Raw genomic sequence first — 21,744 nt, forward strand, 5'->3', positions numbered from 1 at the left:
TGGTCTCCATCTTACGGTCTTCTCTGAGGACAAATTAAAAGGACTTTGTAAGCCGTGAAACACGAAACAGTCAGTAGGGATAGTTACTATTAAACAGCAAAGTTACCACCATCCCCAGATCGCCTGCGCAAAGCGGGAATGAGCTGGAGAGAAAGAGGCCCAGCCCCAGCCCGTCCTTATTCCCCGATAGGCAGGACTGGAGCGGCCCTGAGCTGGCCGGCGTCTGCGGGCTTTGGCAGGTACAGAGAGTGGTAGGACCGGACAGGATGTGGAGGTACCCAGGGACGGGCCCGCCTCAGAACAGCAGAACACTCATGGAGATGAAGGGAACGCTCATGGAGATGGAGGGGGCATTCTTACAAAGAAGGAAAAATCAAGAGCCCAATCCTAGAAACCAGTCGGTTATGCTTCCCTTAAGAAACTCAGGACTCTGCCCGATGACTAAGGCTCCACAGTGTGGCATGGAGGCAAAGGCACTGACCCCTGTTCTCAGCCCAGATCTGCTATTCACTCTGGAAATCCACCAACTCCTCCAGGCCTCAGGGTCCATGTTTGCAAAGTGAAGTGCGTGTGTCTTTTTTCAGGCAGCTGGCGTGTCGTGTCCCTGATCTCTCAGCCCAGCTACCCCCAAGGAAGACCATTCAGGTGACACCTAAAGAGGCCACAGGCTGCCCAGCCTCCCCTCAAGCAGGAGGTTGTCTCTCCCTCATGCCTGCCCCACTGCCCTCTCTCAGCCAAGTACTAACCAGCTGCCGGCCACCGACCATGTGGGACTGGAAACTGCTGCTGAAGCCCTCTCTGGGAAGGGGCCTCAAACAATATGCAAGTTGGCAGCAGATGCCCAGCCAGGGAGGAGAAGAACTAGGTGAGGACACGAGGGAGTGTCCTTGTGGATCCAAGGGACACCCTGCAGCTGGGTGGAACTACACCATGGCTGGCCTCCAGGGAAGCCAGCTGTCCGGAGACCTGGCCTCCTGGGAGTCTCCTGAGCCTGTCTTCTGGGGGTGTAGTCCTATTCTGGCCAGGAAATAATGGGTTTCCACTGCACACTTCAAAGACACCAGGGGCAAGGGGGTACAGGTCAGCAACCGCCCCACCAGTCCTGTGCGACAGAGGTACGACACTTGAGACCATGGCCAGCGTCAGGACAGTGACAGAGGCTGACACATCTTTGGGGAGGGGTGAGGGGAGCAGTGTCCCACCAGCTCAGAAGGAAGAGGAGAGGCTGTCTAGCAACCATCACCCCCGACACACAGGTGTCAGGAGTCCTGCAAAGGCCCGAGAAGGGATTCCAGGAGGCAACAGCAGCCAGTAGCTCCCCTCCATCTCGCTCATGACAAGAAGGGACGGGAAGGAAGCAAGCAGCATGGCTCTGAGAGACCCTCCCTCCTCCCGGGGCCTCCCCCCAACACCTCCAGCCCTCCCAGTCCTGCACTCACGGTCATTGCAGATGGGGCCTCCGTAGGAGGTCATGGTGCAGTCGCAGGTAAAGCCGTCCCACTGCTGCAAGCAGACGCCCTGGTTGGCACAAGACTCTTCGGTGCAGGTGGTGCTGGGGCCTGGAAGAGGCAGGAAGAGGGAACACCCCCCCGCTCAGCCAAGCCCCCTCCCGCCCCAGGAGTTACGGAAGCTTTGGGACCAGGCCAGAAGCCCTCCCTCAGTTCTGCCGAGCAGGAAGGGCCAAGAATTCATGGGGGTGGGAGTGGGGGAGTTCAATGACAGCTGGTCTTGGCGGGAGGCAGCAGGGAGGACAAGTGACCTGACTCTCCCCACACCCTGTCCCAGCGCAGTGGCAGCAGGCTCCATCGAGGCCACTCGGCCCCCCAGTCTGCCGGCGCCCCACAGGGTCACACCTAACTCCTGCACCCACACTCACCATCACAGCCCCTCTCCACCTGCCCGATGCGGTGCAGGGCGTCGGCGATGAGGTCAGGGAGGCGCCCATTGAGGTCCACCGAGGCCAGGCAGCCCTGAAAGCCATCCCGAGAGGCCACCAGCTTGGGCAGGTTGTTGAACATGTTCTTGCTCAGACCGCCAATGTACAGCTCCCCTGTAAAGGGAGTGGGGTCAGAGCTCGGATCCCGGTCCCCAGATCCCCAGGTCCCTCCCAGGACATCAGCCTCCAGTGTCGGGTCCCGCAGCCCCACATGGTCTCATCCGGACTCCAGCTTCCTCTCTGAGGGGCAGATGCCCACCCCCACCCTTCCTTCTTCCTTCTCCACTTCTCCATCTGTCTGCTCCCCTCCCAGAAACGCCCAGATGCCCGGGGAGGGGAGAGGGAAGCAGCTGGAGGAACCTGCTCCGTGCTCTCTCCCACACATCTGATGCCAGTTCCGGCCCGTAATCAGGGCCTTTCATAGCTGTGCATCCTGGTCCCTTCCACCCTCGCTCCCTCCCTTCCAAAGTCTCCCATCCCCAGGATTCCTCCAGGCCTCTGCCAGGCTCTCCCAACTCTGGGTTTTCTGCTGGGGGTTCTAAGCCCGGCACCTTCCAACAGCTAGGGCTTAGACTGGGGATTCTGGGTGACACTGGCAAGAAGTCCTCCTCAGGGACACTGGTCCTCCACATCACTGCCTGGCCACAAGGACCTCAACTCCCTGGAAGTCCTGGCCGGCCCATGGCAGAGCTCCAGCAAAACATGATGGGTCAACCCTGCTGCCCCTGCTGGGAACTCAGTGCAAACCAAGACCAGCCCAGACCACCCCTGGGTTTGCTGCCACTGCAAATTACTTGAGACACATCGCCCCCTTCTGGCAGCAGGGAGAACTGGCAGCACTATGCCATCGGTTCTAGGGGCTTCCTCCATGGCTCAGAAGTAAAGAATCTGCCTGCCACACAGGAGACCCACAAGATGCAGGTTCGATCCCTGGATGGGGAAGATCCCCTGGAGGAGGAAATGGCAACCCACTCCAGTATTCTTGTCTGAAAAACCCCATGGACAGAGGAGCCTGGAGGGCTACAGTCCAAAGGGTCGCCAAGAGTTGTACCCAACTGAATGTCTGAGCACCGGCGCAGGATCTGACCAAGCTTCTGGTTCCAACTCCATGGCCCACTCACTCTGTGACCTCAGGCAAATCACATAGCTTCTTGGAGCTTCCATTGCTGCCTCAAGAGGAGGGTGGATTCCAGAGTCTCTAGGAACCCTCCCCACGCTGGGACAGTCTGAGTCACAGTGACACCAGGGATCCCTAAGGGACTGGGGGCTGCTCTGGGCGTGAGAGTGGCTCACATTGCCCCAGTGGGCTCTGGAGAAGCCACAGGCCTCGTCCTCATTCCTGTTGTTTCAAGTCCCTGGATCTCTATGCTCATCCCCCTCTTCTCTCGTCTCTGATGCACCACTGTTCTAGGGGCAGGCAGTGATGGCCCCACTAACTGCTAAAGAAGCCCCGGGGAATGGGGGACCTTCGTATGATGCTGACCCCACCAGGGAGGCCTGGGTCCAAACCAGTGCCCAGACTAGTCCCGCCAGTGCCCAAGGAATACGACCAGGGCAGCACGTGGGGACCTGGAGACTGTTCCTCCTTCCTCCCCTCATCACAGCCCCCTCCCAGCCCAGCAGGGACACTGCTCTCTCTCCGGCCCCCAGCATGGCAGACTTCTCAACCCTGGAGGGCCAAGAGGTCTTCAGAAGGCCCGGCTGCCTTCTCCTAGCTCTAGGGTGAGGCCACCAAACTCCCTGTGAGACACATCCTGCAGGCAGGCTTTCAGTGTTGAGAGGGCAGCCTCGCAGGAGAGCTGAGCAGAACTTTGACAGGAAGATGTCAGGCTAGACACACTGGAAAATGGGAAAGAGCGAGGGAAACTGTGGGCAGGGGCAGGACAGAATCACGCAAGAGAAAGAGCATCCCAGGCCGGGGGTGATGTTGCTGGGGCCAAGGGGGTATCTGGGCTAGGGCCAGGCCTCCTCCAGAGGCCCCAGGCCCCACCTTTGAGATCGAGGTTTCGGGCGCCATTGGAGTGCTGCGTGACAGTGCGGGAGTCAATCTTGAGCGTGTGCACGTTGCCCGGGTCCCTGGACACCACCACGTTGTGCCACTGGTTGTCATTGACTGGTTTGTCTGAGTTCCCCTTCATCAAGGACGGGCCATTCCCCAGGTCAAACACGTAGTGGATGTACCTGCCCCACAGTAGGGAGGAGACACTGGGTCAAGGTGGGGGCTGGGAAGGCGGGGTAAGGAGGAGCTACAGCTGCGGGGTGGGGGTTGGGCTGGAAGCTGCAGGAAGAAGGGGCAGAGAGGGAGACCTCATAGTGGAAGGACCCAAACCAACAACACGGGGACTCAGTTGTGAGGTCCCATTGTGGGGGATGTGGGGAGAGAGGCCACAGAGGACCTGGATCCTGGGACAGGCTCCGAAGAGAAGCTCATGGAGGGATAGCTTTGTGGAGGCAGTAGGGTCCTCTGGGCAGGGACAAAGCTGCTCTAGGGTGGGGGCCTCTTAGGCCAGAGAGGTCACGGGAACCCAGCCCTGCCTTCTGTCTGTAGTAGGGCTGGATGGCCTGAGCCAGGACAGTGAATGGAGCACAGATATGACTGAGAAACCCGTGGCAAGGAAGTAATTGGGGGGTGACTAGGGTGGAAGAGAGGGTGCCGCTTCTCCGTCTTGGCTGGTAGCGGGGGGACCTGTGGTCTGTGGGGACTGGACATCTTAGCCAGTGGCTGAGGGAGCTGCCTCTTGGTCATGGCGGGGACAGGGGCGACCACGTCCTTGACAGCGGTGCAGAGCCCAGCACCTCACCCCTTGACCAGCTCGATGACAATGAAGTCGTTGCCATTGCCTGAGTTGAACAGGAGGAGCCCGTCGGGGGCTGTGGTCTTGAACTGGAAGAAGAGGTGCATGGAGGCATAAGCTTGGAGTGTGGCGAGCGCCAGGTAGCTGCTGCGACTCTTGAAGGTGACAGGATCGGCCACAATGGCACGCAGGCCAAAGCGAGCATTGAGCTCACAGTAGGTGATGTCCCCGTCCTTGCACTGGTCCATGTAGGGCTGGCCGTTAAACACCAGCCCACTCAGGTGCCCGATGAAGTTGGAGGGCACCACGGAGATGAAGCGCCGCTCCGTCATGATGCCCGTCTCAATGTTGTGGAACTCCAGCCGCGTGTGGGCCCCTGCCATCTGTCCTGCTCAGCACAGGAGACAGAGATGGGGACATGGCTTTGGGGCCCAGACTGTAGGATCATTTCTGGGGCTGGGTCTTGGGTCCCCAGGAGCCTCCCCTCCACTCAAGGGCCACATGGGAAGGATATCAGCAAAGCCCCTACAGGCGCTGGCAGCACACCCAGCTCCTGGGTCTGGGGGACCTGTGGGACTCTTTGGGCCAACAGGCTTGCAGGGCAATGCTGCCTTTGGGGAGCTGAAATGGCCCCTGGGGTCCAGGAGCCCATGACATGCCACCCCTAAGGGAGAAATGGCACCCAGGCAGGGGTCACCAAGAACAGGGCTGCAGACTACCTACCCTCCACGGTCACGTTGTCCACCGACAGCTGCAGGCTCTTGCCCCGTCGCACCACCCTCACTGTGTGCCACTCATTGTCATTGAGCTTGTGCCCCGCAAAGAGCGTCTCAGGGCCTTTACCTGCGGCACCAAGGGGGGAGTCAGCTCAGCACATCCTCCTGCCCTCATGTGGCTGCTTCAAGTGCCACCCCGGGCACACAGCCTCACCTCTGCACACACCCACGCACACAGGTACACCACACACACATGTGCACACACACAGAGCCTCCACACACACCCAGTCATAAACACAGACGCACTCGGTATCGTAACCCTAACTCCCCAGGGTGGCATTGGAAAAGAACACGGAGTGAGTGAATAGTGCGGTGCCTTCGGAGTTGTGCCCTAAGGCCCTGCACCTGGAGACTCACACCTACGACCAGCATACTCAGCCCACCTCTCCTCAGGACCTTCCGTGTCAGTGTGTGTAGCCCGCAGCTGAATTCCCAGCCTATACACATAGGCCTCAAACTTTCAAGAGCCCTACCACGCACCCAAATGTGAAGTGCACCTACCGCCTCACGGCTGTCCATGAGCACTCCACACACAAACACACACACAGCTCCCCCATCTAGAGCAGCGGTCCTCAACATTTGGGCACCAGGGACCAGCTTCTTGGAAGACAATTTCTCCCTGGACCAGGACGGGTGGAGGATGAGATGGGGATGATTCAAGTGCATTACATTAATTGGGCACTTTATTTCTAATCTAGTGCCACCATGGATCTGACAGGAGGCACCGGTCCGTGGCACAGAGGTTGGGGATCCCTGATCTAGAGGGACCCAGTGTGACTTTTCTGCACACGCCTAGTTAATTCCACACACCCGGACATACACATCACGTACACAGCACGGCCAGCATGGCCAGAAAGCGGAATGTCTTTTTTTGGAATTACGGCCATTTATTCAAGACCTGGATGAACCGCTCCCAAGACTAAAAACGTTTAGCTTTAGAACGGTGCTGCAGGCCATTTGCGGCACCCCTCAAGATTCGTCCTGGGCCCCCCACCCCAGTGCTCTCACCAGCAGGGCAGGGCTCACCACGCATGCGCACATCTGTCCAACTACACACAGAGCCGAGCTAAGTACACTCTTTCTGCCTGTGGCTGCCGCGTCCTTGGGCTCTTAAGTGACCTCAGGGCACACCAGGCAGAAACACACTCAGAGACGAGGGTTGAATCCAGCCACACTGGGAGCTCAGAAATGTCCCCACCCGCTCTCACCCCTTTTGAGAGCCTCCGAGAGCGCCCCCGTTTGGCAGAATCTCACCCCCAAACAGGGGCCGTGAAGGGCTGAACTTCCGGGCTCACCGCCCACTCACCGGCAGCCCTAATCTTCTCTCCCGCGTGCCTCGACCTCCCCCTTGTGGCCACCTCGAGATACAGCGGGATAGCCCAGCCCCTCTTCGTCTCCTTCCTGCCCTCCTGCTGTAGGCGCCATCCCAAGCCCCTACCCTCCAGAGCGTTTGAGACTTGAAGTTTCTGGCCCTTCCTATCCTAGTCTCAGTGAGCATGCTGACCCCAGACCTCCACCGACTCCCCCCTCTTCAGCTTCGTTTGGTTCGTTCTGCCCTCCACAAGCACACCCCTCCACACACACCCACTGCCCAAGCTCCGCACAAGCCTGCGATGACGCCGTCTCCTCCCCTGCCCCCGCACCCCTCCCCAACCCCAATGTCCAGAATCCCAGGCCCCCAGGGGCTCTGCAGAAGAAGAGGGAAGCCACTTACTGGGTGCGCAGCCGACGCGCAGGCAGTCTGGGGGGGCCATGGGGCGGGCAGAGGGGGAGGGGAGACAAAAAGGCAGAACAAGTTTTTTTTTTTTACATCCTTCACAGGGAGGGGTATCTGCAGGCAGGGGTTCCCCCCAGGGCCACTTTCCGGGGACCACGCGTGCTCAGGTGCCTTCTCCCCTTCTTCAGTCGGCCCCCTCCCCCTCTTTCCCCCAAACTGGGAGGCAGGGCAACCGGTGATGGGAAGAAGGCTGACATCTCCCTTCTTGGAGAAGCCCGGGCCTCTCACATCTGAGGGAGATGGGCACCTTGGGAATCCCAGTCGTACAGGGGATCACTGGGGGGCTGAGGGCTTGACCAACCCCACATCTCCCCATCTCTGAGAGGGAGACAGGCGAGGAGGGCCAGAGCCCCTGCTCCCCCAGCTCTGGGACAACTCCCCGCTCAGAGCCCAGGCTGTCACACATCATCCCCGTGTCCCCTGGGCTCTGAGCTAAATGGAGGGGTCTGCCCCAGGGCCCCCTTCCCGCGGCCATACACCTCCCAAAGCCCCAGGGGGCTAGCACCACCCCTACAGGAACCTTCTTGCTACCCTTCCTAATCTGGAGGGTACCAGGCTGTCCCTGGGAACCAGGGTGCTCTTCACCCTGAACAGGAACTAGCATTATTCCCTTTTCCTAGGCAAGGGCCAGAGGTTCACACATGAGGACACTGAGGCCCCATGTGACTTCGGAGGTCTTCAGGGACAAGCAGGCGCCCTCGGCGAAGCCTCCTGCCCCTCCCAAGCCCCAGCACTGTTGTCCTCCAAGTCCAGGCTCAGAGAGCCCTGGGTACTCAGAAAGCACACTTGTCTACGCGGACCTGCAGCTGGAGCCCTGGGGCCTCTGGCCACGCCTCTGGTGGGACACATTACCCACAAGACATGAGTCCACCAGCCTCACGAGAACACAGAGCACTAGAGTCCTGTGACGGGGTCTTTGGACGTCTGTCCTGCTCCATCAGACCCAGACAGTAGAGGGCAGGAGGCGGCAGAAATGCTGGGTCCTAATCCCGTCAAGTGACTGTGGACAATTCTCTTCTCTCCCAGCCCCAGCTTCCCTCCCTGTGAGCTGAGGGGCTTGAACAAACAACCCTGACCTGGAAACAAGAACCAAGTGTCCAATGGGCCAGCTCTACCTCTCAGGGAGGGGCACTTTCCAGGCCCCTCTTAGCAGCAGTGTATCCTGCCATCCTCTGTCTCCTCTTGGAATGGGCTCTGCCCACAACCCCAAGGCCCAGGAGGCAAAGTGGGGTGGGGTCATCTGGCATCCCCCTAAGCCCCTGAAGGTTCCTGCAGTGGAGGTAGATTCCCCTGTGGCTCTGGGGGCATGGGCTCCGCGGGCAGTACGGCTGAGCCCCACACGCGTCGTCAACCACAGCAGAAGAGTGGGGGGAGCAGCCGGGACCTGAAGCCACAGCCTGGCACCAAGGGAGGGGCAGAAGGAGGTCAAGGGGCAGATCTGGGGCAAGTCACAGGGAGAGGAAGGAGGTGGAGAGGGTACAGAGAGAAAAGAGGAAGAAAGGGGGAGCTGGACGGAGGGGGTTGGGGAGGATGTCGGGGTGAGGGCAGGGTGCCAGGCCTGGACTCAGGTCACGGGGGCTCTCTCAGGGCCAGCAGAGTCTTCACCAATGAAGGGTCCAAAAAAGAAAAAAGGGAGCTGGAAGGGCAGGCCGATCCCCTTTTGGAGAAAAGACCTAGGGAGGAGCATAGTTCTGCCCCTCCCAAGCATGGAGGCTCCAGGAAGGGGGTTCCGTCTGTCCAGAGAAGAGGTGTTAGCTCCAGGCCCACCCTTGAAGTGACCCCACCCCAAGGAGCACCCCTCCAGTGGGACTGGAGGGGAGCAAACTCCCCTTGAAGATGAGCACCCAGGAGGCAGCCAGCACTGTCCAGAGGAAAGCCAGCAACTACGGGTAAGTGGGAGAGACTGCCCTCTGGTGGCCGCACCTCCCAGAGCACAGCTCAGGGAGATTTAACTGCTACCCTGATAACTAGAAACCTGCGCCTCAAGTTCAGCAAACGGGCAGAAGTGATTGGTGTGCACAGACCCACCAAGGCCCTGGCTGGGCCTAGAGACCAGGATGATGGTATGAATGTGTGATAAGACAGGTGGAAAAAAGTCATCTGTATGGAAAGGAACTCCGGAAAAGAAGCCAGGCTCCGCTTTCTGCATCCCACCTGCTCCCCCATCCACACCCTGCAAATTGGAGGTGGGGGAGAGGGGACCGGAGCTCCTTGCAAAGAGCCTCAGGAGCCCATTGGCTGGAATCTTGGAGGCGACACTGCAGAGTGGCAGCGTGCACTGGGCACAGCCCTCGTTCAGAGTCGTCTGCCCAGCAGCTCAGCCTCAAAAGAGCTCAAGAGCCTCTTAAAAGAGCCCCGTGGAAACAAGGTACCACCCTGTGGGAACAAGGCACCGCCCCATGGTCTCAGAGATTAAAGGGCTTTGGAATGTAACGTGCATTAAGCCTGGCTTACAACATGAGCAAGAGTCAGACTTGCTGTGTACAGCTGGAGACAGCAGAACTAAGTTCACAAGTGGGGATTTCAGAAGAGGAGGCTGCTACCAGGGAAGAACGACCCAGTGATGAGAGTGGCCATCTCAGAGGTGGGGTGCTCTTGACACAGAAGTCATCTGAACAGAGGTGGAGAGCCTCCCGTCGGCAGGGCGAGGCATGGCAGATACACACATGCGGGCCGGCTGAAGGAGGTGACTTCTAAGGGCCCCTCCAGCTTGGAGATTCTTCAGTTACAATTCACCCTTCGTGTCAGCCTCACTGGCAACTGCGACAGCCGACAGGCACATAGCAGGGAAAGGCAACCCCAGGTGGGTGACAAGAGGCAGGCCATGCTGGGTGCTGGCCTCAGAGGCCATGCCCAAGGTAGAGGGAACCCAGGAACCCAGATCACACTGGAACAGGGTGACGAATCAGGGCCTCCGGGAACAGAGACCAACCACCCTGTTCAGGGCCCGTAGACAGCAGAGCTCCAGGAACTGGCTCAGGGTCGGCAGACACAGTGGAAGCCAGGGCAGGAGGCGTGATCCGCTCCTGGGGCTCCCTGCCTGGACAGGGGCAGCAGCCCCAGGCCCTCCTGGCCCTCTCCGGCCCAGCAAACACCCAGGCACCTGAGACTGGCTCTGAACGCCTCCTCCCACCACGTGGTCACCAGCTCCACTCTCTTCGGGACCAAGTCTGCGTTAATCCAGTGAGCACTGACGAGCTGCCTGCAGGAGCCTGGCTTCCCTGCCGAAGAGATGAGACCACGAGGCCGCAGACCAAGCCTGCCAGGCCCTCAGGGTAGCAAGCAGACCGGGGATCAGGATGGGGATCGTGAGGTGGGGCCAGACGGGGTCAAGGGATGTGGAGGCGAGTCCCAGGCCTGGCTTTAAGCTTCGGTCCCTGTCCCAGTATGACTTCCCTTCCCTTGGCTGAGTCAGTCTCTATGTGTGCCGTGCATCATATAATGTTGTCACTTCCACGCTTCTACTTAAGCCTCAAAACAACCACAGAAAGGAGGCAGAGTGAGGATTCTTATCCCCATTTTACAGACAAAGAAACAGAGGCTTAGAAAGGGGGATATGACTTACCCAGCAGTCTAGGAGACCAGGACTAGAACCCAGATCTTCTGGTCCCCAGCCCAGTATTCTTCCCATCATAGCTGGAGGCTTGGTGGCAGGGTGTGGACCACCTGTGTGTCTGTGTGGTTCACACAACAGCCACACACCTCCCTGTATGCACATCACTTGGTATTTGTGGACAGATGTGACTGTACCAAGCATTTGGTCACAGCTTGTCATGAGCCGCTAGAGACAGCATCTCTGTGGATGGAGGTGGATGCAGCAGGGAGTAAGAGGTGGGTGGGAGCATTGTCCTGCTGGCCACCTTGTCCCTTAACTTCTAAGAACATATGTGGCACAGAAAGAAAAGCATGTCCATGAGAAGGAGCGAGGGCCTGAGGGTGAAATGTCCCCAGGGCCCACCAGAGTCCATTTCCCTGGCCAAGGCTGCTGCCTCCTGTCTCATCTCAAGGGACCCATGGTTCTTCGCAGGGAAACTAAGACAGTCCAGGTGGAGGAAGAAGCATCTGCCTTCCCTGCAAATGGAAGCCCCAGATGTCCCCTGCAGTGTCCCCACCAAGTACAGAGCTGCGTGTTCACTACACAGGGAACACACATGTTCCAGGGCAAAGGGTACCTGACCCTGGGCACACAGACCTGGGTACACAGACCTGGGCAGTCTGAGAAGCACAGGGCCACTCACGGTGTCCTGGGCTGGTGTCTTCCTCCTATGACCCTCTCAGGGGTGCCAGGGGACTCTGTACAGACCCGTGGGACGCTGGCAAAGGGTGTCTCCCATCCTGCTTTGCCCTGCTACCCACACCCACTCTGTAGGCTGTGATCGTGGTTAGAAACAGAGCTTTAGGGAGCCCTAAAGTTCCCCACCTCCAAGGCCCCAGCCTCACTCTTTGTCCCAGGAGCACAAAGGCAAGGTGGCCCAAAGGGGAAAGGATACAGTGTAAATGTGTTAGCGAGGGAATGGGTCCCCAAAAGGCCACAGTCTGTCCCCCAAACGCCCTGGAGACCAATGTTAGGGTGAGACTCCTGGTGAATATTTTAAGCTCAGAGCTCTGTCTTCTCCCCAGCTGAGGATTCTAATCTGCTCAGAGGAGCCTAACTTCTCCTCCAGATCCAGGACACAACAAGCCACCCCAGAGACCTGAATCTTCCCATGTGACAGGCCCTTGGGTGCTCCACCTCCATATGTCCAAAGGGTAGTCTGAAAGGGACAAATGTGACCCAGCCTGGGCAGCTTAGGGCCTCTAGCTGCCAAGCTTGCCCTGACTGAGAGCTCCATGACCCTGGGACCTCGCCTTGGGGTCCTGGGGTCACTACTGTCACCCCAGGTTAGGAACACATTGGCACTAAGACGTGGCCCATAAGTGACAGCCGAACGAGTGGCCTTGCTGTTTTCCTTTGACTCTGCTGAAGCCACACAGAGTCTCCCAGGCCTGGTGGTACTGCCCACATGGATGCTCCAGGGAGTGCCAGGTGAAGTGGAGCCACGCCTGCTCTGGGCGGGGCAGAGGCATCAAGCCATCAGGTGACAAGGGTCTTGATACTCCTCACCCCCCAGCTCTGTCAGAAACCAAGAGGAAGCACTGAACCTCAGCAAATCAGCTGGGTTTGAGTCCAGGCTCCTCCCTGATCGTCACTAGCTTTGTGATGCTGGTACGTCAGTATGTGGCATTCCCAGTCTATAAAATCCGGGCAGCTATGGGGACTCACGTGAAAGCAGACACGGGGAAGATGACATGTCTCGATGGGACCCCTTGTGCACCTACATGCACACACGCTTGCACACGCACACACACAGACATGGCTCTTTAAATTCAGAGCAGACGACAGCGGCTGTGTGGGGGGCCGGGTCCTTCTGTCTCTGGATCTGCTGAGGCAGGGAGCCGGGCTGAACACCAGTAGGCGTCTGCAAGCCTTCGCGAATGAATGAACCAAGGTATGAGCAAGCGGATGAGTTGACAGCGAGGCATGAACTACCTCCTTACGTGTGTGCGCTGAACAGACGCCTCCAAGCCCCAGGAGTGCCCTGGGAGGGTGACTATCACACGCCAGACACAGTCGGGTCCCCTCCCCACGGTTCTGCCGAGCGTGAGGCATCTACCTACACTATGCGTCCTCTCTGAGAGGAAGTTCTTGCGTGGGGTGGGGCGGGGCTCAGACCTGGGCTGGCACCTCCCATCGCCCATCTCTCACTGGAGCAACCACCAAGCTTCTCCAGACAGAGGGGGTGGGGGGTGAGAGGCAGGGTCGGGGAAGGGGCCCGGGGCACGGGCAGAGCGGTTACCGAGGTTGACAGTGAGCTTCATCTGGCCCCCGTCCAGCTCCAGGCGCAGGGTGTCCGCGGACTCCCTGGAGGTGGTGGCCATCATAAGCCCGTAGGCCCGCTGGGACATGAAGCGCAGGGACACGTCCTCCGCCTCCGTGTGCATGGCGTTCGGCAGCATGATCTTCATGTACATAGAGCCGTCGTAGCTCAGGACCGTAGCCTCTGCCCCAGGAGTAGGGGGAGGGAGAAGGGGGGGACAGGCAGGGGCCAAAGAAGCGAGAGAGAAGACCAAGACAATCAATACAGGGCTGGCAGGCCCAGGGATGGTCCTCGATGGGGCACAGGGACGGGCAGGGGCACAGGCGTGCAGACCAGCCTCACCTCTCTCACAGACCCGCCCCAGGAAGCCGGTCCCGACGCAGTCACAGACGAAGCGGTTCCAGCCCTCCCGGCAGGCGCCCCCGTTGCGGCAGGGAGCGGAGGCACACTGCTTCAGAGTCTCCCGGGAGCAGAAGGGGGCCACGCCCACAGCCCCCTGCGCCTCGGCCAGGCCCCGGAGGTCTCGGCTCCGCCCGTCTATGAAGAGGTCCCGCACGCAGCCCACGTAGCCAGCCCGCAGCGCTGCGGTCCACACCTCCGGGGGCAGGGGCAGGTCCACCCGCCCACCTTCAGGGAGACCGCCTAGGTACAGCTCGCTCTCCAGGTCCAGGATCTCGCTCTCTCCCGTGGCCAAGAAAGGCGTGCTGCGGCTGTTCACCGAGATGGAGCCTGCGGATCGGATGGAGGGAGAGTGTAGGCCTCAGTGGAGAAGGCAGGACCAAGAGACGTCCCAGGAGAAAAAAGGATGCTCTGCCCTCGCACCCTGGCAGCCCTGGGCTGCAAACATTGCTTAAGGAAGCCCCCAAGTTCAGAAACCCGTGTGAGCCGCCAGAGCCCAGCTGCAGTGTGCGGTGGGCCTGTCTAGACGCCTTCTTCCCATTTGAGCAAGTCCTCAGAGGATGTACCAGAAGTGGACATGCCCCCAAAGGGCTGGATCATTGACATGTCCTTCCCCCAGCCAACCCCTCAGACCAGGAGTCAGAGGCAGAGACCCCCAAGGAGGCTGAAAGACTTGAATCCAAAGAGTTTCCCGCTAACATTTATTGGGCTTTCAGGTTTGATACCAGGATCAGGAAGATCTCCTGGAGGAAGGCATGGCAACCCGCTCCAGTATTCTTGCCTGGAGAATCCACATGGATAGAGGAGTCTGGGCTACAGGTCGCAAAGAGTCAGACACAACTGAAGCGACTTAGCATGCACAGCATACACTTGCACGCATGCGTGCTAAGTAGCTTCAGTCGTGTCCGACTCTTGAGACCCTATGGTAGCACTTCACGTATATTATATCACTTAAATCTCATGGTAACCCTAAGGAACTGATCCTTTACAATCCCACTTGGAAATGGCAAATGAGGATTAGAGAGACTAGGGAAGCTGCCTAAAGTGCCACCACAGTTAAGGACCAGAGCCAAAGTACCACCCAGGTGGCAGGATTCCAGAGCCTGCATCCCCCACCCCTGGACCTGGAGTCCCTGTGTGGCTGGTGGAGCAGACAGGCAGGCTGATCAGCTCCTGGAGCCTCTGAGACAGGAGGGCAGCCAGGAAAGGGAAGCCAGGCATGGAGCTTCTGGGCTGTAAGAGTTCTTTGGAAGAAGGGGCTGGTCATCTTAGGAAAAAAGATTTGGGATCAGGTAGGAGCTTCAATGGCACCCCACTCCAGTACTCTTGCCTGGAAAATCTCATGGATGGAAGAGCCTGGTGGGCTGCAGTCCACGGGGTCGCTAAGAGTCAGACATGACTGAGCGACTTCACTTTCACTTTTCACTTTCCTGCACTGGAGAAGGAAATGGCAACCCATTCCAGTGTTCTTGCCTGGAGAATCCCAGGGATGGGGGAGCCTGGCGGGCTGCCGTCTATGGGGTCACACAGAGTCGGACATGACTGAAGTGACTTAGCAGCAGCAGCAGGAGCTTCAAAGTCTTTCCTGAGCTCTTAAGAAGCCAAAATGTATAAATTAGAAGCATTATTCTGTTTGTAATTTTTATTCTAACGTTCTCCTTCCTCTCTCTTTTCTCCAGTTTTGAAGAATTCTTTAAAAAATAAAAAGGCCACCTATCTCAATAGGGTTAAAGAGAGGTAAGGATGGTTTGACCATGCAAGGCCCAAATAGGCAGACTGGGGGTGGGGGCACCAAGCATGGGTCTGCAAGAACAGGAGCAGGGCCTCCTCGACACACCTGGCTCCTCACCCGGAGCTCGTTGTCCTCGGTGCGAACCCTCCCCTGCACCACAGGCCCTCCCCTCGTGCCCCATTTTAACACTGGGGTCCCTGGCTTGTCCTCCCTGACAAGACATCAGATCTCCACTCTCCCAGCCCCTCAAACGTGGCCCCCAATCACCTACACTTCTATCTGCAGCAAGATCCCCAAATGCTTGCTCCACCCACCCACTATGGGGTCTCCTGGACAAGGACACCACCCAAGTGGACTCTCCACAAATGAAGAGAAGGTGAAGGAAGGAAGGCCATGGTGGGGAAAGAGTATATAGTGGCGAGTCAGCAGGAGGAAGCCACAGTGCGCCATATCATCACTATCCATTCCACCGCTGATGGACGTCTAGGTTGCTTCCATATCCTGTTATTGTTAATAAACAGTGCTGCAGTGAAGATTAGGGAACATGTATCTTTTGGAAAATATGGCTTCCTCCAGGTATATGCCCAGTAGTGGACACCAAGGGAGGGGAAGGGGAGGATGAATTGGGTGACCAGGGTTGACACATGCACACTCCTGTGCATAAAATAGGGAACCAATGAGAACATGCTGTACAGCACAGGGAACTCCACTCCGCGATCTGTGGTGACCTCACACGGCTGATTCCCAGTGCTGGGCACAAGAAGCGAACACAGCACTGTACAGCAACTATACTTCAACAAAAACGCTTAAAAAGAAAACCAAAGTGAATACTCATCTTGTTTCAAGGTCATTCTAAAACATTCTACAAAAGGGAACAACAATCCAAGTGTTCAATGGCAGATGGATGGACAAACAAAAGGTGGTCTACTCATACAATGGCATATTATTCAGTCATGAAAAATGAAGCCTGACACACGTAGCTAACACATACTACAATGTGGATGAAACTAGAAGACATTATGCTAAATGACATAAGCCAGACATAAAAAGACAAATATTGTGTGATCCAGGTATAGGAGGTCCCTGCTGCTGCTGCTGCTAAGTCGCTTCAGTCCTGTCTGACTCTGTGCGACCCCAGAGACGGCAGCCCACCAGGCTCCCCCATCCCTGGGATTCTCCAGGCAAGAACACTGGAGTGGGTTGCCATTTCCTTCTCCAATGATGAAAGTGAAAAGTGAAAGTGAAGTTGCTCAGTCGTGTCCGACTCCTAGCAACCCCATGGACTGCAGTGCACCAGGCTCCTCTGTCCATGGGATTTTCCAGGCAAGAGTACTGGAGTGGGGTGCCATTGCCTTCTCCCAGGAGGTCCCTAGAGTAGGCAATTCATAGGAAGTAGGATGGTGGTTTACAGGGGCTAGGAGTTAGTATTTATGGGGACAGGTTTTCAGTTTGGAAAGATGAAAATGTTCTCTATATTGATGGTGGTGCTGGCTGCACAACAGTGAATGCCCTTAACACCACTGAACTGTGCACTTAAGCATGATTAAAATGGTAAATTTTACGTTGTATATAAATTAACACAAGAAAATTTTAAAACATGGGAAATGTCAAAGAGAGCTTTGTTGGAATGACGGCCCCAAGTCTGTGCTGGGCCATGAGAAATGGCTGAAGTGACTCACAGGCCAGCCAGGCCTGGTGTACAGGGTCTGGCGATCGAGTAAGCCTAAGGAAACCACTGCCTGAAGACAGAGCAAAGCAGAGGGCCCTGGGGTTCTCTACAAGGCCTGAGCAGATTTCCAACCTAGAGAGTCATAGATCCCCTGCGTGGAAACCCTGGGAGGCAATTTGTGTTCTGTGAAGACTCCCTGGTACCATCATGACACAAAACCAGGGGATGAACCCATTTACTGCAAAGCCTGGGGAAGGCGACATTTCTCTGAGAAGCAGCAGCAGGCCCATGAGAGGCTGAAACCTCCAGGAGCCGTGGCAGCCCCCTTCCTCCCTGTGTGTGTGGGGACGGTCACTCCACCCTGAGATGAAGGCCCAGTGCAGTGACAGCCGGGGGAGCATGAAAATTTAGCTGACGTTGATAAGGGCTTAAATTGGATAACGTGTCAGTTCTCATTTGCATCAGTTCTTCCTCTCCTGTCCAACAAGATGGAGAAGAGTAAAGAAGAGAATTAGAAAGAAAACAAGAAGAGGATGGGAAAAGAAGGCTGAAAAGGAAGAGTGGAGGAGGGGTGGCTAGAAGCAGCAGAAGGTTCCAGAACAGCGCCTGCCTGGCCCCAGCACCCTCCACCCTGCTGCTTTATTGTGTAAGACCCCTCACCAGGCAGACAGTGGTGGTGTTTACTAGGCCTCCTCACGGGAACATGTGCTCCAGGTCAGCCAAGGCTCTCGCACACTGCTGCCTCGTTACAGCACCCTGGACAGCACCTGGCGTCCATAGGCGCTCACTACCTATTTGAGTGAGTTAATACAGAAAGGTGAAAGGCTAGATAGAAGGGAGGCAAGGTTGGGAAGGTTTTTGTTGTCGTTTAAGGAGAATGGGATAACCACTGTGTCAGGCACTGAGCGAATGCTTTTATAGATTTTTCCTTGATTTCCCCTCTTGATGAACCCAGGTTAATGATCCCTTTTATAAAAAGGAAACTGAAGCTGCAAGGCATTGAGTGCTGGCCTAACGTCACACATGCAGGAAGTGGGAGTGTGAGGTGTGCGCCACCCCACACCTGATCTGACTGGTCTGATGTGTCCCTGTGGCCCTTCTAATCCCAGCACCATACAGGGGACATGTCACCATCATTGGCCACATAGCTCTCACTACCTGTGTCCTGTGTATAAACCCAGTGCTTCGGGAGCACTTGATGGACAGAACCTCAGCTGTCAGACTGCTGGAATGGGACGACCCTGCTCCCGTGTGGGGCGAGGGCCCTCCCGGCCCCAAAGTTTCCCAGGAAGAGGCTCTTCCTCATTTCACCAAGGCACCATGGCAACAAGGACAAGGGAGGGGTTGGGAGGGCCAGGGGAAGGGGAGGGGAGGAAACAGCAGATTGGACTGTCAGCGTGGGTGGAGAGGGGTGAAGTGAAGTGAAGGGAAAGTTCACTCAGTCACGTCCGACTCTTGGCAACCCCATGGACTATATAGTCCATGGAAATCTCCAGGCCATAATACTGGAGTGGGTAGCCTATTCCTTCTCCAGCAGATCTTCCCGACCCAGGAATCAAACCAGAGTCTCCTGCATTGCAGGTAGATTCTTTACCAACTGAGCTATCAGGGAAGCCCAGAGAGGGGCGGCCATGGTAAAGGAGAAGATCCAGAGGCCTCTGACCTTTGCGCCCGTCCCTCTGGAAGTCCACGTGGCACCACTCGCCGTCGTTGACCTTGCGGCTGGATGCCCGCAGCTTGATGCCCCCTGAGCCCATGTCCAGCAGAAGGTAGAGGTAGCCATCCAAGAGCTCCATGGCAAAGTAGTCGGCCCGCTGGGCAGTGCTGGGGCTGCCGGGCCCCACCCCGGCCCGCCCGCCCTGGCTGAAGAGCAGCAGCCCACTGGGCTCTGTGGTGCGGAAGTCTAGGGAGATGGAGCCGGTGCGCTTGGCGCTCCAGCGGGGCAGTGCCACAAAGGCCTCGGGGCTCTCAAAGGTCACAGGGTCCAGGGCAGCCACATCCTCACAGCGGAATGACAGGTCCCCCTGCAGCTTCATCTTGGGGTCTCCTTCCTTTGCCAGGCGGGACAGTTCCAGCTTGAAATCGTTGTTCTTATAGACCACCTGCAGAGGGCCGTAGGGGGATGGGTGGGTCCCAGGATGAAGAACAGGAAGCAGTTTAGGACCTGACCACTCCTGCCTGACAGCTCGGGGCCTTGCCACCCAGGCCTGGGGCCCCTGCTCGGCACCCCAGACTGCTGTTCTAGAACTGCACGCTCAGAGGCTGTGGGCAGCATTTCCCTCGAGGCACTTATTTCTCTGTCCTGTCTCCCTGCCCAGCACGAGCACAGCAGCCCTCGGCACTGCTGAACTGCAGCTCATAATAACTGGAACCACCAGGAACACTTGGTTGACACTGACATTCTCATCTACCCCTCACAGCTGCCTCGAGAAGCAGGCACCAAATACCCGTTTTACAGATGAGAAAATTAAGAGTCAGACAGGTCAAGGGACACAGCCAAGGTCACAGAGCTGGTGAGTGGGCCTGAAACACTGGTGTTTAGTTTTCATGACCACCACTCTCTATTCTGTACACAGCTGCCTTGAGGGTCCTCTGAGAAGAAGGGAAACTCCAGGGCTCGAGGAACTGAGAGAGGAGAAGCCTCTTGCCAGGGTCAGTGGGCCTCAGGTTTTGAAGAGGGGTGGGCTCCCGCCACAGAGTGGAAGGTACAGAGGCCCCGGGCAGCTGGCTGGCCAGACCGGGGTTTCCGGGGGCGCCCCCCGCCTCTCCTGGCCCTACTCACGTCCTTGAGGCAGCCCATGAAGTTGTTGCTGACGGGCGAGCCCGGCAGGTCGGCCGTGTTGGGGCTGCCCCCAATGTAGAAGAAGTCGTCAGAGCCCAGCATAGTGTAGTCCTCCTGCGTGTAGCCTGTGGTGGTCAGGATCCCGTCCACCGAGATGGTCACCTGCCCAGCCCAGGGAGGGAGGGGGAGACAAGGAGACAACTGGCATCAACTCCCTGGGAAGAGCCATGGGTAGGGCAAGGGAGGGGCTGGGGGGCAGTGGGGAGAGGGACTCTCCATTTTTATGTCTGCTTGTCTCGGAGGAGGAACAGTGGGGGTGTGGAGACGGAGAAAGGAGGCAGCACAAGATTTGATGGTTTCAGGGCGGGCTGAGGCCGGCCCCATGGCCCCTTCGGCAGACAGAGGCCTGAAGGGCGCCCGAGGTGTTCACTGTGCACAGCAGCAGGAAGTGGCTCCCAGAAGTGGCCCTGGATGGACAGATGGATGGGAGTGGGGGCCCCTGAGATGCAAATGGCACTGTTGCTTCTCTCCTCTTGAAGGGTCTCTGGACGCACACGTGATTTCAGAGCATCTCTCATTAAAGAGGCAGAGAGCACCAGTTCTCCTGGGGTCCTGGTGGCTTCGACACCCCTGCAGCTCTCCCTCCAGGGCGGTGGAGTCCTTTCAGTCTTAGCCCACGGGGAGGTTGGACAATAGCAAGGGCGTGAGGAACAGGAACCCAGGGGCTGCTGGGGAGCCTGGGCACTTCTCAGGAGACACACAGTGCCTTTGAGGGCTGATTCCCATCACTGCCTCCTAACTGGTCCCAACCCCCTTGCTGGGTCTGTCTTGCTATCCGGGTCCCTCTGTTTTGGGGTCACTTTCTTGTCCCCCAAGGAGGGGGCAGCCGCTGGCCTATTCATCACCCTACCTGATTCATTCATCACCACAATTACTCTATGGAGTCAGGGCCAGGCTAGGGAACAGAGGGAGACAGGCTAACTTCCTGTTACCTTGTCCCTGGGCTGAAAACTCAGGAAACAAAACAAGACAGGTAGGGATGGGGGCATACCTGGTGTTCCAAGGAGGTGAAAAGGGCTCAGTAGTGGCCTGGGGAAGGCAAAAGTGACCTTAGTGTGGGGACAGTGACGAGTGCAGGGAACTCCATGAGTCCCTGCTCCCCAGGCAAATGTCCACCCGAGCTCTGAAAAGTCTAGCCAGAGGAGCACCCACACCCAACCAGGCTGTGGCACAGAGTGAAGGGCGGGGGGACCACAAGCCCCCACTCTCAGAAGGTGGTGGATTAGGACAGTCAGGCTCCCACAGGGGCGATCAGGAAGCCAGCTCACAGTGAACTCAACACCATGCTTCTCCAGGTTACAGCTCCTCCCGCTTCCCATCCCCCAAATGTGCCTCAGCACCCCCTTTCTGGGCAAAGTCTGGAGACTGGGGCCTTCCGATCACAGCCCACAGTGTCCTTCCCACACCAGTCCATACGCACATGCCACCAGCCATCTTCCAGTGACTGGTCTCCAGGGTTCCACTGTTTCGGGGATGGGGAGTGGGTATTAGGAACACCTGAGGGACATGAGCGGAACAGGGCCAGGGGACCATCCCTCACAGGATCCTCAAGTCCCCCTCATGCTGGGCTGGCCTGACAGTGTGTGGGGGTGGAGCTGAAGGGGCTCCCTCCTGGGAACCATCAAATCTTGTGCTGGGGGGACTGGGTTCAAGGACAGAGGTAAGGGCGTGTCTTTGTGGAAGTGGGCACTTTGAAGATTTTGAGTCCTGTTTTGAGGTGAGGGCTGGTCATTATTGTTTATAGCTTCTTCCCTCAATCCCACCCGAGGCTAGGAAATGGAGATCTGGGTGGAAAGGGAAAGGGTCAAAGTATTAGTCACAAAACATGCAGACGAGATTAGAACGGGCAGGAGGAGCTGGAGAAAGGGGAGGAGGGGGCTGGGATGCAGGGCTGGGAGTAAGACAGGGAGAGGTGGCAGGGGAAAGGGGCCTCCAGCCTACCCTCCTCTCCCAGGGCCGC

At 57.6% G+C, this 21,744-nt stretch overlaps 1 protein-coding gene across 9 annotated transcripts in view; it reads right to left on the bottom strand.

Annotated features, from left to right (window-relative positions):
• NRXN2 (neurexin 2) overlaps positions 1–21,744 on the bottom strand; it is a 103,837-nt gene that overhangs the window by 40,579 nt on the left and 41,514 nt on the right. For 6 of the 9 annotated variants that reach the window (NM_001192922.1, XM_059882986.1, XM_059882985.1 and 3 more), the window contains 10 exons: positions 19,725–19,886; positions 18,606–19,044; positions 13,485–13,871; positions 13,122–13,325; positions 7,222–7,248; positions 5,455–5,574; positions 4,738–5,119; positions 3,927–4,117; positions 1,877–2,050; positions 1,440–1,559 (listed from right to left, as the gene is read on the bottom strand). In NM_001192922.1, the coding sequence (NP_001179851.1) occupies positions 1,440–1,559; positions 1,877–2,050; positions 3,927–4,117; positions 4,738–5,119; positions 5,455–5,574; positions 7,222–7,248; positions 13,122–13,325; positions 13,485–13,871; positions 18,606–19,044; positions 19,725–19,886 (2,206 nt within the window). The remainder of the gene's footprint in view (positions 1–1,439; positions 1,560–1,876; positions 2,051–3,926; positions 4,118–4,737; positions 5,120–5,454; positions 5,575–7,221; positions 7,249–13,121; positions 13,326–13,484; positions 13,872–18,605; positions 19,045–19,724; positions 19,887–21,744) is intronic. The other 3 variants (XM_024987250.2, XM_015461276.3, XM_024987248.2) reach the window with 1 other exon arrangement.

Source organism: Bos taurus, chromosome 29, assembly GCF_002263795.3.
Source record: "Bos taurus isolate L1 Dominette 01449 registration number 42190680 breed Hereford chromosome 29, ARS-UCD2.0, whole genome shotgun sequence".
Lineage (NCBI taxonomy): Eukaryota > Metazoa > Chordata > Mammalia > Artiodactyla > Bovidae > Bos > Bos taurus.